The sequence below is a fragment of the Pinus tabuliformis genome, chromosome 8 (genome assembly GCF_031772625.1).
Source record: "Pinus tabuliformis cultivar Carrire ecotype Pingquan chromosome 8, CPIR1, whole genome shotgun sequence".
In the NCBI taxonomy this organism is placed as follows: domain Eukaryota; kingdom Viridiplantae; phylum Streptophyta; class Pinopsida; order Pinales; family Pinaceae; genus Pinus; species Pinus tabuliformis.
In genome coordinates, this window is record NC_142294.1 from 7,068,011 (window position 1) to 7,082,128 (window position 14,118).

The following is a 14,118-nucleotide window of genomic DNA, read 5'->3' on the forward strand; positions in this document are numbered from 1 at the left end:
TCACCCACTTCTTCAATTATCACCCATAAAACTGACTCTATAGTATTTGAATCTGACCACTGATAAATATGCTTATAGTTGCTGTTTACCAATATTAGCCTCCATACCACACTCTTTGAAGACCATTCTAAACAGACCATTTAGTTAATGTAAACTGCAGCAAATTTTACTCACTTTGTATGGTATTTATGAAAGCCTTAACAGTTTTTGCAACCCCGACCTCACTCAGGGCAGGTCAGATTCACCCCCTGATCCATTAATCATCAACATTGAGATATGCAAGGTCCACCTTATCAATGTCAAATAACAATCGAATAACCATATTAGCAAACGAATTCCAGCATAATAATGTAAGCACTATCATGAAATTCCCTGGGGCACTTTGCAAGTTGCAGCACCATAAAGTCTAACCGCTAGACCAATCCCATTTTAGATTGAAGAACTGGTGAATGTGTTTCCAGATTAAAACCCTGATACACCCTTAGGTAATTCCACTCGGATCACTTCATGAACCTCAACAACCCACCTTCTTTCGATAGCTTGTCTAGTGCACTGTTACCAATGTCACCCCTGCACTCCCTGTTACCAGATCTTGCCAGCATTTCAGCTTTACAGAGGCTATTCTTTGTTATTTACTGCCATATATGTCACACCTCCAGTGTCAAACCTTTTCTAATATCTCATCCAATAGTTTATTGGTCTCTTGGGGTGAGCCTTCCTTGTATAGTCCATTCATGAGAGCGATATATGTAATCATATTAGGGGAATGACCGCTATCTCTCATCTGTTTTAAGAACTTTATTGACTCCATAGGATTGCCCACTTTGAAAAATCCACCAATCAATATGTTGTATGTGACAACATCAGGGCTCAAACCCTGTTTTGGCATCTCATAGAAGATTTGTTGAGCTTCATCTATCCTGCTATGCTTGCAGAGTCCATCTATTAGTGTATTATAGCTAACTACGTCAGGTTTGCAACCTTTCTTCAACATCTCTGGGAGGAGGTCCCTGGCCTTATCCAGATTACCCACCTTACAAAACCCTTTTATAAGTATATTGTATGTGATTTCATTAGGCCGATGGCCTTTATGTACCATAACATCTAGCAACCGGAGGGATTCTTGAAGTCTGCCTTCTTTGCAAAGAGCATCAATAAGACTAGTGTATGTGATAACATTGAGATTGTACCCCTTATCCAGCATCTCATGAAGCACTTTTGTGGCCTCGTGCCATTGCCCTTCCTTGCAGAGACCATCAATAAATGCATTGCACGTGACCACACCAGGACATATGTTTTTGTTGGGCATTTCATAGAAGAGCTTTCTGGCCTCCTCCAGTTGGCCTTCTTTACAAAGACTGTGAATAAGTATGTTATATGTGACAACGTTAGGGCATATGTTTTTCCTGGGCATTTCATAGAAAAGCTCGATAGCCTCCACCAACATGCCTTCCTTGCAAAAACCATCAATAAGCACATTGTAGGTGACGACATTAGGGCATATGCCTTTGTCAGGCATTTCATAGAAGAGCTTCCAGGCCTGCTCCAATTTGCCTTCCTTACAAAAGCCATCAATAAGGCCATTGTACGTGACAACATCTAGGGATATGTTTTTGTTAGGAATTTCATAAAAGAGCTTTAGAGCCTCCTCCAACCTGCCTACTTTACAGAAACCATCTATAAGCACACTGTATATGACAACATCAGGGCATATATTTCTATTGGGCATTTCGTAGAAGAGCTTACTAGCCTCATCCAACTTGCCTTCTTTACATAGACCATCAATAAGCACATTGTATGTAACAACATTAGGATATATATTTTTGTTAGACATCTCATAGAAGAGCTCAGTACCCTCATCCAACTTGCCTTCTCTGCAAAGACCAGCAAGCAGAGCAGTAAATGTTATAACATTGGGATTGTGCTCTTCTTTTAACATCCGATAGAGGAGTTTCTTGGCCTCTTGGAGCTTACCTTCTTTGCATAGTCCATCCATGAGGGTGTTAAATGTGACTGTGTTAGGCCCATAGCCCTTTTGCAGCATAACAGCTACTAACCCAAACGCCTCATGGGTTTTCCCTGTCTTGCAGAACCCGTCTATTAGCTTATTATACGTCATAGGATCAGAATCCTGTCGTTTGCTCGCGATTTGCTTGAAAAGTTTGAGAGCGTTCTCAATCCTGCCCACCTTGCAAAGCCCTTTGATGAGGGTATTGAAGGTTATCACATCTGGAACATACCCATGTGCTTTCATTCCTTCAAACACTTTGAAGGCATCATCTATTCTACCTGTTTCACAGTGACAATTGATGACGATATTCAAAGTGATCAGATCTGGAACAATGTCGGCTTCAATCATAAGTCTGTAAACGTACAACGCTGATTCATATCGATTCTGTCGGAGTACATTACTTAACAAAATATTGCATGTGACGAGACTGGGATTTGATTTAGATTTGGACGAGAGCAAATCCTTGAAAGTCTCAACTGCCTCTGGAAGCCTGTTACTCTGACAAAAGGCTTTAATGCGCATGTCTGCAGTGGCATTCAAAGTGTGGAAGGAATGTTGAGGAGGAATGGTATGGACAAGTGAGATCTTCCATATGGAAACGATAGTCTTCCCCCTCACCCTGCGTGACATGGCCATGTTTGGACAGAGTAACAGCTGCACCTGAAAAACCTGTTTGTTTATCTGTGGGTAATTCATCATCCGTCCATCCTTCTAGGAACTATCGTGCCTGCTCTGGCTCACAAAGAAACTAAACAACGAGCCAAAACCGCAACCCTAGTGACGGGAGTTGATCTATAAAAACATTTCTCCCAATAAATATTCGACCGCAACCCTAGTGACGGGAGTTGATCTATAAAAACATTTCTCCCAATAAATAACGAATATTTATAGTTGGTTAAATTTGATGACGTTTTTCTTGCGAATTTGATGACGTTTTTCTTGCGATTATAAAATAGGAGTCGTCTAACTTTTAATTAGGGGAGGAATTGACCGGACGGTCAAAAGTCGCGGGAATCCGGGTAAAAGAATTTCAATAAATTTTGTAGATGCAGTTTTTGTATCGTGTTTTTGATACTAGAGGAGGAATTGACCGGACGGTCAAAAGTCGCCAGAATCCGGGTAAAAGAATTTCAATAAATCTTGTAGATGCAATTTTTGAATCGTGTTTTTGATGGTGGAAATGGATTCAACACCATAAAAAATGTCCAAGGCACCTAAAATTTTGAAGTTTAACAACAATAACTTGGATTTACAAAAATCTTCGCCGGATTTTCTCTAAATATGACCAGAATTTTCATAACTTTCCAGCAATTCCTCTACCTCGTTAGACTACGCGGTGCAAAATATAATGAGATTGGTTACTTTCAAGTTTGATAGGGTTCTCGTGTGGGTGTAATTGGTCGTCTTTTTTTTTTTTAATATGTAATTTGGTGATGATGATGGTGGTGGTTAATGTCCACTGAGACCAAACTTTGATCTATTGGACCTAAAGAAAAGAATTATTTAGTTTGATTTAAGATTTTATTCCTATACTCAAAAACACTGGAGAGAAGCCTCCCGAGCTCATTGTAATTTTGACAATGTAAAAGGCTAGGAAGGTCAGTGTTGCAACAAAGATTTTGAAACTGAGATCTAATGTGGTTGTAAGCGAGACACTCTAAGAGGAAGTGATTTTCATCCTCGATGTTTGTATTCTCACAGAGATGGCAGAACCTTTCCATCCATGGTGTTTTAGGAACTGCCCAACGACTCGTTTCACTATGGAGCTCATGAGAGTTCGTTCTAATCTTAGCTATATTAATTTTCTTCTTTGAGCTATTTAAAATAGAGAGATACTTTTGATCTTTTAGGGTGGGGTTGATGACCTCCTTATAATATCTTAATTTTCTTTTAGCTACTAAATCTTTCTCACACCACATTTTTTCTTTGAACTTAGAAGTAACAATATTTTTAATGTTTTGCAATGCAACATTCTCGTCGATCTCCCAATGGTTTAACTAGGCCTTGGTGTCTTTATACCAACCTCGTTTGAGCCTTATGTGGTTTTGGCTGGAATTTAAAGCGAGCTTAGGAAGTCTATGGTCTCCTATGTTATTGAGTTTGTGCTTGTACAACAAAAGCCTAGTCATATCTAGGCTCTTGATAGGGGGGACCCACTTCTATAAGGAGAATAGGATAGGGTGTGTTGCTTTTAGTTTTGAGGTTATACGTTATAAAACGCTTTTAGATTTGCTCAATCTTTCTCTAGGATTCTCTAGAGATGCTACAACCGCAAACCTCACATCCATATAAGATAATCGGAGTGCCTAAAGTTTCAAAGAGAAACTACTTTCTATCCCACATTACGAGGTTTGTCATTTTACAATTATTTTCAAGACCAAAATAAGCTTTTCATCCCCCATTAATCTTTTTCTCAATGCTATAGTTCCAGTTGAGCTTGTGATGAATATCAATTCCTAGGTACTTGTAGGATGACACTTCCTCCCAATTACTATTGTCATATATAAAATTAGCGTTATTGTCATTCTTGGATTTGATAATCATAGCTTTTATTTTGTCAGTGTTAACAATCATACTCATGGTAAATTCCCAATCGCACAAGCTCTGCTCTCACCTGCTAGGTCAAGCCGTAACTAATCTCGCCTTGGCCTTCGGCCTTCAGCAATGGCCCCTCCGGACGCTTCACCGGAGGCGGCTGCCGCCCAACAGGCCTTTTCTGCCTTGGTTAAATCCTTGCCCCCTCAGCGCCCTCGCCCAACAATCTCTAAGTTTGTAAAGAAGCTAGATGTTTTGCAAGAGGTCAACCTTCCTCCAGCACTTCCTCACATGGCTGCTCTTTCATTAGCAGAACGAGGTCTCATTGGACAATTCACTGGCCTTTGGCCATCTCCGAAGACAGTGCAAAGATGGGTCGAACGAAACTGGTCTGATAAAATACAAGGCAAAATCTCCATCTGCTTCTGCGGGAAAGGGTATTTCACCTTCCATTTTGAATCAAGAGAAGACAAGGATCTAATCTTCAGAAACGGACCATATTTCATGGATTCCAGAGGCCTATACCTCAACAAATGGACTCTGGATTTCGACCCCGAAATGGATGTCCCTAGCGCAGTTCCGGTCTGGGTTTGGCTCCCTCACCTTCCCCTCCATTGTTGGGGAGACGAATCGGTTTGAGCCATCATGAACACTATTGGAAGATTCATTGACCATAGTGAGCCAAAAGACAATATGCAAGCCTGTGCTTGCATATGTGTAGAAATCAGGGAAAATTTTAAGAACCCCCCCTAAATTTATAAATATAATAAATGGGCGAATCTCCATGGTATATAGGAAAAATGGAAGGCGATTTTATCAATAATATAATATGTATATATAATTTTTTGGCGAATCTCTCACTAGGCATGGCGAATATTTTACTCAATTATAAAATCTTGTAAGATCTTGGCGAGTCTTTCACTAAATAATAAAACTTTGTAAAGTCCTAGTGAATCTTAGCATAGGCTACATGATGGTTTAATCCCCCCATTTAAATAGGCTACATTCCAGGTGAATACCATGGGTCAATACCATGTGCCATTTTGGTGAATACCATGGGTCAATACCATGTGCCATTTTTATTTTTATTAATTCTAATATTAGGGTTAATAATGGTTTTTTGCATGGTATTAATAACAATCTAGTCCATGGTACTTGTCCCATAGTATTTTGGCCATAGGTTTCACCTAAATATAACCCATTTTTTGAGTGTTTGTAAATATAAGGTGACTTATGGAGTAAATATAAAAAAATGTTTTATTTGTTTACCATACCTCTCGTTTATTTATATTTTTATTAATTTACCATACCTCTTTTACAAATATGGTATTTGGCCCATAGGATTCACTTAAATAAAACCTCTTTCTTGAGCCTTCATAAATAGAACGAGGGTTATGAACTAAATATAAAAAGAGGTTTTATTTATTTACGATACATCTAGTTTATTTATATTTTTATTTATTTACCATACCTTTTGAGTAAGTATAAAAAGACGTTTTATTTATTTACCATACCTCCACTTTACTTATATTTTTATTTGTTTACATCCTTACATGTATATAAGGTGACTTATGGAGTAAATATAAAAAATGTTTTATTTATTTACCATACCTCTCATTTATTTATATTTTTATTAATTTACCATACCTCTTTTATAAATATGGTATTTGGCCCATAGGATTCACTTAAATAAAACCTATTCTTGAAAATGGGCGAATGGATTCACTTAAATAAAACCTATTCTTGAAAATGGGCGAATGGAAGGTTGTAAGTCATAATTTCAAGGGCTAAATTTACCTTTTTTACCCTCTCCCTTAAAATAAGGTGGGCTATTTGAGGTGATTTGTAAAAATGTACTGTGATACAAAATATTCGCCCACTAAAAATCTAAAACCCCTTAATTTCGCCAAAGGGCGAACATTCGCCCCTAAAATTATCCTTGGTAGAAATTGATCTAGGCAAAGGCCTTCCTGAGGCCATCAAACTCAAGGTGGAGGACTGGACGCACATCCAACAATTGGACTACGAGCAGATCCCGTTTAAATGTAAATTATGTCATGAATATGGCCATTTTTCCAATCGTTGTTCTAAACTAGTTGATGTAGAGAATGTTTAACAAGATGAGAAATGAGAAACGGTCAAGAAAAAGAAGACTGCCTCCATCTCCAAGGCAAACCCTAAAGTTGCCCCGCCCAAACCTAATACATCCATCTCATCCACCTCATCCCTCTCTAACTCCTCCTTCCCCTCTCTAGCCCATCCTCTCCCTCCCCTTTCTTCATCCAATCCTTTTCTGCCATTTCCTCCACTTAAGAAAACCCCCCTCCCTTGCCCCAAGCTGTTGCCATTGAGCCCATCCCCCCCTGTTTATATCCTCCTCCCTCTCCCTCGAACCTCCCTCTTCTAGGCTTATCAGGAGTTCTTCAAAAGAGCATGGAGTGACTATGGACGCACAATAAAAACAAGGGCCAGGAAAGAAGTTTGCCAAGTAGCAAAGAGATGAAAACGCTCAAAAAGATATTGCCATGGGTACTCAGAATCCCATAGAAACCTACATTTTGGGGAAAATTGATAAAGAAATAGTACACAAGGAGCAAGGAGGGCGAGCAACTCTCCGTACCCCTCACACTCAATGATGAAAGTCCTATCCTGGAATAGCAGGGGACTAGGGCACCCCTCCAAAATAGTTGCCTTAAAAGATCTTATAAATGATGAGAAACCAGGAATTCTATTGTTACAAGAAACAAAACAAGGACAACAAGAAATGAAAGGAATCTTTGGTCAACAAAAGCAGTATAATGGCAGCATCAGTGAATCAAGGGGTGCCTCCGGTGTAATTGCAACCCTCTAGAACCACAACATATGGAATCACATAACAGATACAGTCAGCCAACACTAGATAAAAACCATTCTAGAGAATGTAATAGATAGCCAAAGGATAGTCATCTATAACATCTATGCTCCAAACCATTACAAAGACAAAAAGTAGTGTTGGGATGCCCTCAAAGCAAACATAGATGAAGAAGGAAGCAGCAATATTATTCTCGGGGGAGACCTCAATCTCATACTCCATTCCAATGAGAAAAGAAGAGGCTGCTTCTTTCTTGACCCTTACAGAACGTTGTTGGAGACCATCATGCAGGATCATGATCTTGTTGATGTTGTTCCAAAAAATAGTAGGTTCACGTGGAGCAATCACAGGTTGGGCAAAGGCAATATCATGGAAAGGCTTGACAGAATTATGGTGAATGTCACGCTCCTCTCTTCCTACTCCATTTCTTATGCCACCATCCTTCCCTTCTCTGCTTCTAACAATTACCCCACAACTCTAGTTCTCGAAGCCCACTGCCCCTTAGGGCCCATTCCCTTTAAATACAACCCTCTATGGAACAACATTCCTGCTGTCAAAGAGATCGTCCAAAGCACCTGGAGTCAGCACATAGAAGGATCGCTAGGATACAGATGGGAAAACAAGTTAAAAAGGACTAGATATGCCTTAAAGGAATGGGTAAAAAACTGCTACATGGAACCTGAGAAGGACAAAAAAGAGATAAAAAACAAATTGGAAAAAATTCACAGCATAAAAGAAGATCGAGGACTCTCCCAGGAATACAAAGACCTTGAAAGCGACCTCTACTTCCAGCAATATCGCCCCAATAGAGAGGAGGAGCAAAAATGGAGAATAAAATCTAGGCAGCTATGGCTGCAAGGAGGAGACAAAAACTCTGCTTTCTTTCATAAGCAGGCTACCGTCAGGAAAATTAGGAACAATGTTAGATCTATCATAGATGTAGAAGGCAACCTCCAAACCACTCAAGGTGCTATTAGAAAGGTAGCTTCAAATCACTACAGTGCTCTTTTAACAGAAACGAAAGAGGAGGAAGATTACTCAGATCTGCTCCAACACCTCCCCACTGAGATCAGCAAGGAAATAGATGATAACTTGATCATGGAGATCGAAGAAGAATAAATAAGAAGAGCTATTTGGACACTCCAACCAGACAAAGGTCTTGGCCCAGATGGTTTCCCCATCTGACCGAGCTTATTGGGGAATAATAAAAAACTATCTTGTCAAAATGATAAAATGGACTCAGCGCAAAGGTAAAATTGGAGGTTTCACCAATGCCACCCATCTTGCCCTCCTCCCAAAAGAGAATCGGCCCTCTTCTTTTTCCCGATTTCAACCCATTTCTCTTTGCAACTCATCTTACAAAATCCTGACCAAAATCCTTGCTTCTCGCCTCAAACCTCTCATTCCCTCATTCATCTCTGAAAACCAAGAGGGATTATTGGCCAATAGGAAAATTTCCGATTCAATCCTCCTTGTCCAAGAAGCTATATATTCCAGCCAATCTAGAAAGGAAAAAGGCTTCATTATAAAATTGGACCTAGCCAATGCCTTTGACAGAGTAAGGCACTCATTCCTCATTGTTGTTCTAAAGAAAATGGGGTTTGCTGCGCCTTTCCTTGGCCTCATCAAAGCATGCATTTCAGGTCCTTGGATCTCACCTCTTGTTAATGGCAAACCAGTGCCATTTTTCCAATCCTCTCGTGGGCTAAGACAAGGCTGCCCCCTTTCCCCTTACCTATTCATCTTGATGGTTGAGTCCTTCAGTAAAGCATTGGACCACAATCGGCGTGTCAGACTTATCACAGGTATTAAATTCGGGAATAGAGTCAAAAACATAAACCACTCTCAGTTTGCTGATGATACTTTGTTAATAAGAGGAACCTCCAATATAATAGTCTGTCATTTCAAATCCCTCTTAGACAAATACATGAGCTACTCATGAGGTATGGTCAATCAACTCAAAAGTTGCATCTGTGGTTGGAACACTACAGCTCAAGTCCTCCATAACATCGCCAACACTTTTGGGGTCCCTTGCAAATTAGACTGGGAGCACTTCACTTATCTAGGCATGTTGGTCCTCTGAAAGCTGAAGTTTGGGATACTATCATAGATAAAATGAAAAGGAAAGTGCAGGAATGGGGTTATACCAATTCACGCTTCTACAAGCCCCTGCCATTTTTCATACAAAATGGAAATCATCCTCTGCCATTTCCTTTGGCAAGGGGGAAAAAATGAAAAAAAGAAGTTCAATCTTGTAAGCTGGAAGCAGGTAATTCAAACCCAAGATCGTGGAGGCCTAGGAATTAGATCCCCCAAGTTCCTAAATCTGGCTTTTGGTGGTAAGATCGTTTGGAGATTCATTAGCGGCCATTTTGCTTGGTGGAAAAGTGCGTTGGAGGCCAAATACCTAAACTTTCCAAGACAACACCTCTTGGATTACGATATCCCTAACAGAGCTTGCTAAAAAAATCTAGAGATTGTGCAAGAAAGCAATCCCCTTCCTTGCCCAAAACATTTCTAAAGTCCCCAAGGGTGGCACCAACATCAAAATTGGAGTAGATAGAATAATGGGACAGCAGCGTATCGGCAGCCAACCTAGAACTGATCAAATTCTCTCCTTCTTTGGCAACATAGGGATGCCCAATCTCAGATTTGGACGGGATGGACCTTTCCAGCCATACCCACAGACCTCAAAGCGAGTTTTTCTAATCTCCAAGCTCACCTTCATAGCATAGCTCCTATTAAAAAAAATGGGTATCGATGGCTTTCGTTGGGATCCTTCAGGCTCCAATTACACAATTCAAGCTGCCCATTAGTACATTTGTAACAGTGAACACCCCATGCCCATTTGGACACATTGGAAAATCATTTGGAAGTTAGAGGCCATCCCAAAAATTAAATTCTTCATTTGGGCTCTCCTAAAAGGGAAAATTCTCACTTTTGACAATTTGCAAAGGTGAAGCATTATTGGACCTTCCTATTGCCCAAATTGCCAAGCTGCTGAAGAAACCATCCAGTACCTCTTCATCGCTTGCCCCTTTGCCACCACCTGTTGGAGAGAAATCTCCTTCAACGCCCATCTCCCCTGGAACCCCCATAACTCTATTGGAGAAGTTTTGCACCTCTGGAAGAAGAGCTATCCGTGGCAGCAAAAGAAGAACAATATCGCCACAAGGGTTTGGGATGATCTTCCCTATTCTCTTTTGTGGAACCTATGGCTAGCAAGAAACCGCATGGTCTTCAAAGACAAAGAAACCATCACAAGGAAATTATGTAACAAGGCAAGGAGTCTTACTTTAGAAACCATCTTAGTCAAAAGTCAAAAGAAAATTGACATCGCTGACCTTTGTGTTAAAGAAAGGAATTTCATAGGCTATTTGTTGGACAAAAGTAACAACAGCCAAAGCGGGAGTAACATCAACAACCAGCTCAACAACTCTTATCACAGCTGGAAAGTAAGATTGAAAGATGAGGAGTTCTCAACTTGGCTCAGAAACAACAACACCTACTATCTCTTCTTCGATGGTGCTTCCAAATCTAACCTTGGAACAACAGGGGTTGGTGGAATCATCTACAGTGCCAACGGAGACATTAAAATGACTTATGAATGGGGATTAGGCCCCTTCTCCAACAATAGGGTTGAAGCTCTAGCTCTATACCAAGGGCTCGTCCAGCTCCAAAAACTTGGTATAAACACTACAATGATCCTTGGTGACTCGGCTGCCATCATTAGTCTAATGGTTCACAACCAAAATGCCTCCAATGTACTACTGCAACAAACTATCAACTAATGTCAAGCTCTCACAGAACAAATGATAGACCTCTGCTTCTTCCATGTTCTTCGAACTTTCAACAAGGAGGCGGACATTTGTGCCAATAGAGTGTGTAACAGATCCATAGGCAATCTCCTATGCAACTCAATAGAATCCCAACAATATCTACCATGATCAGAAACATATCAATGCTCAGAATGGCCCGCAGCAAATCATCTAACACTGACACTCGCAGCGTCCTCAAGAAGATTCAGGTCCTGGTTGCTGCAAAAATCCACCTTAATAGTTGACAACATTAAGTTTTCTTCACCAAATCTCTGGAACGTTACTGGCTAGGGTCTAGGGTCTCTGGACAACTTCTTTTTCAGTTTGCCTGCTGCCTTCAAATCCGCCTCACCCAGGGGTAGAATCATTAAATGAAAAGCAGACCGATCTTGGAACGAAGAGTAAGGGAAAAAGTAGAAGTATTTCCGGGCCAGCCAGATTCCGATTGATTTATCAATTGAGAGATAAAAAAGATAGTGAAGGGCACTATCGTAGTTGAACAAATTCTGGAATAATCATAATAAATGAAATTACAACGACTTACTCCGTACGTACCTCGTACTACTGGGAAATGATTTGCCCAACTCCTTTTTGTCCCATCGCCCATGCTGCTCTGCCCCACCCCTTCCTCCCCCGTGATCCTTCTTGTATTTTTCCCGTGATCTCTACCCCTCTCTCCCTTAGCCTCTCGCCAGACTCCTTGTCAGAACCCACCTTCTTATCCGTTCTCTCCTTCTCACATTTCTGCATCTCCTCTTCTCCTAGGTCACATTTGTCCCTTCTGTCGTTTTCTCTCAGTAGTCCCTCTGCTTTGAGCCATCGCTCCCCTTCTCTCCTCACTATCACTCCTCCTCCAAGCTCCCTCTTCCCAGGCTTGTTGGTTCAACAATATCGCAGCACTCTAATCTTTCAGAGCACTGAGAACACAGTTTGGCCTCCCACAATGGCGAGAAGTGAAGACTGCCTCCACTGCGCTGATCTGCAAGCAAAATTGGAACAAATTCGTGCTCATCAGAAGATTTTAGATTCCAAAATCGACATTCATGCCCAGATCACTAGCGAGAAACATGAGGCCGACCTCAATCTTTTTCTCTACAGAGTTTCTTCACTTCAGGAGTAGTTTAATGATCTCTCCAACATATGCATCCATGCCCAGGAGTCGATCAACATTCTTAAGTTCATGATGGAACAAAGAAACGCTCCCAACACCAACTCTTCAATTCTAAGGAACACAGATGTTGATAGCAAGCCCGAAGAATCTACAGCCCACCAGATCAGTCACATAAACATAGACTAAGCATGTTTTGCAAATTTTGTTTCTTGTTATTCCAGTTCATTAGAATCTATACTTGTTCATGTTTTCCAAAAGTCAAGAATGACAGGAGCAAAGAGGAATTTTGTCTTACTTGTAGTATTTCCTTGCTTTGCTTCCTGGGCATAATGCCTTGTAATACAGGAGGTCAGCCTCCTCAATATTTTTTTGGAATATAAACAGAAACCGATTACGTAAAAAAAAACAATCATACTCATGGTAGAGCAGAAATCCTTAAGAAGTATAAGTTGCTTATCAAGATGAGATGGGCACCTTGCGAGAAGAACAATGGGCAGGTTTTAGTTTTACATTTAAATACATAAAATAAAAAATACATAAAAATTTGAAGTGTAGTTTAATATGGAATTACGATGTGATTTTCACCTAAAACTCTTCTCTATAAATTTGATATGGATTACAGAAGTCTAAATTTTGCAAAGAGATATAATGTTATGTAATGTAAATATTTTGACTAAGTTAAATTATTGGTTTCTTTCATTTTAAATTATTTTGGGTTTTGATGGCTTATGGTTTCTTTCATGCTATTATTTTATAATGGTAATATATGTATAACCAAATTAAATTCATTTTAAATTTGGATCTATGTCACACAAGGATCAAATCTATCAAAGTGCAATTTCTTTTTTTAGTGTAAAACTTGAAAAATTTACACCTCAAAAGGTTGATCATTCAAAGTTAAAATAAATCTAAACTAATTATAATAAAGAAATATTTATATTAGCTTATTTCATTATTATGATTTGATTGTTTTAATTATTATAATTATATTGTATTTAATCTTTTACTTGTATTTAATTTTTGTCAAAATGAATTTTCTCTTCATCTATTTAACTTTTTCATTTTGTCCTGACGATGAATCACACTGGATGGTTCGAAATGCGTCGAAAAAACTTTGATGATGTGATTTTTACCAAAAGTTTTCTTACTTTTTATGAATTTAGTCTTTTTCGAGTTTCACTATGATGCAAGATATTCAAAGACATAGAGTTATTCTGTAGTCACATTATTGAATATATAATTGGCAATACTTCTCATTCCATTAACAATTTGCATGTGATGTTTTTTACTTATTTGACATAATAAACTGGTATCATTAAAGATATTGATGTTATTAATTGTCGAGGTGTATTATCATTGGTTTGCTCTTGTTATTATTGATAAGTTATGTTAATTTAGATTTTTGATAGGGTGTGAAGGGATTTGAGAATGGTTTACTAATGTGGAATAATTTAGGTTTCTCTCAAAGGAATTTTAATAAACTTTTACTTGTTAAGATTTGTTATGGCTCCTTGTTGAGGGTGACGGATGAGGGTAACATCGCTCAAGCTATGGACATTAATGGCTCTCCCATGGGGTAGACTTGTTGTATGTTCAGTTGGTTTGTTTTTATTGGTAGTTGTTAGGGCCCCAAGAAACTCTCCTAGGTTGTATCTCGGAGATGCAAGGGAACATTACAAACTCAACAAAGTGTTGGAAATGGATGAATGGAAGGAAATGAAGCTTGTTCAAGCCAGATACCACTTCTACAATCTTAACATCCAGACAAGGGTGAGCACCTCCAGACTACGAG

General features: G+C 39.4%; 1 protein-coding gene across 1 annotated transcript; it reads right to left on the minus strand.

Annotated features, from left to right (window-relative positions):
* Positions 1-139: 139 nt before the first annotated feature.
* LOC149233902 (uncharacterized) lies at positions 140-2,882 on the minus strand. The gene has a single exon (XM_089371663.1). The coding sequence runs from the start codon at positions 2,708-2,710 to the stop codon at positions 662-664; it is 2,049 nt and encodes a 682-aa protein (XP_089227789.1). The 5' UTR covers positions 2,711-2,882; the 3' UTR covers positions 140-661.
* Between the last annotated feature and the right edge of the window lie 11,236 nt (positions 2,883-14,118).

Excerpts from the sequence above, each read along its gene's own strand:
- LOC149233902 (XM_089371663.1), bottom strand. The coding sequence starts at position 2,710 with ATGATGAATTACCCACAGATAAACAAACAGGTTTTTCAGGTGCAGCTG.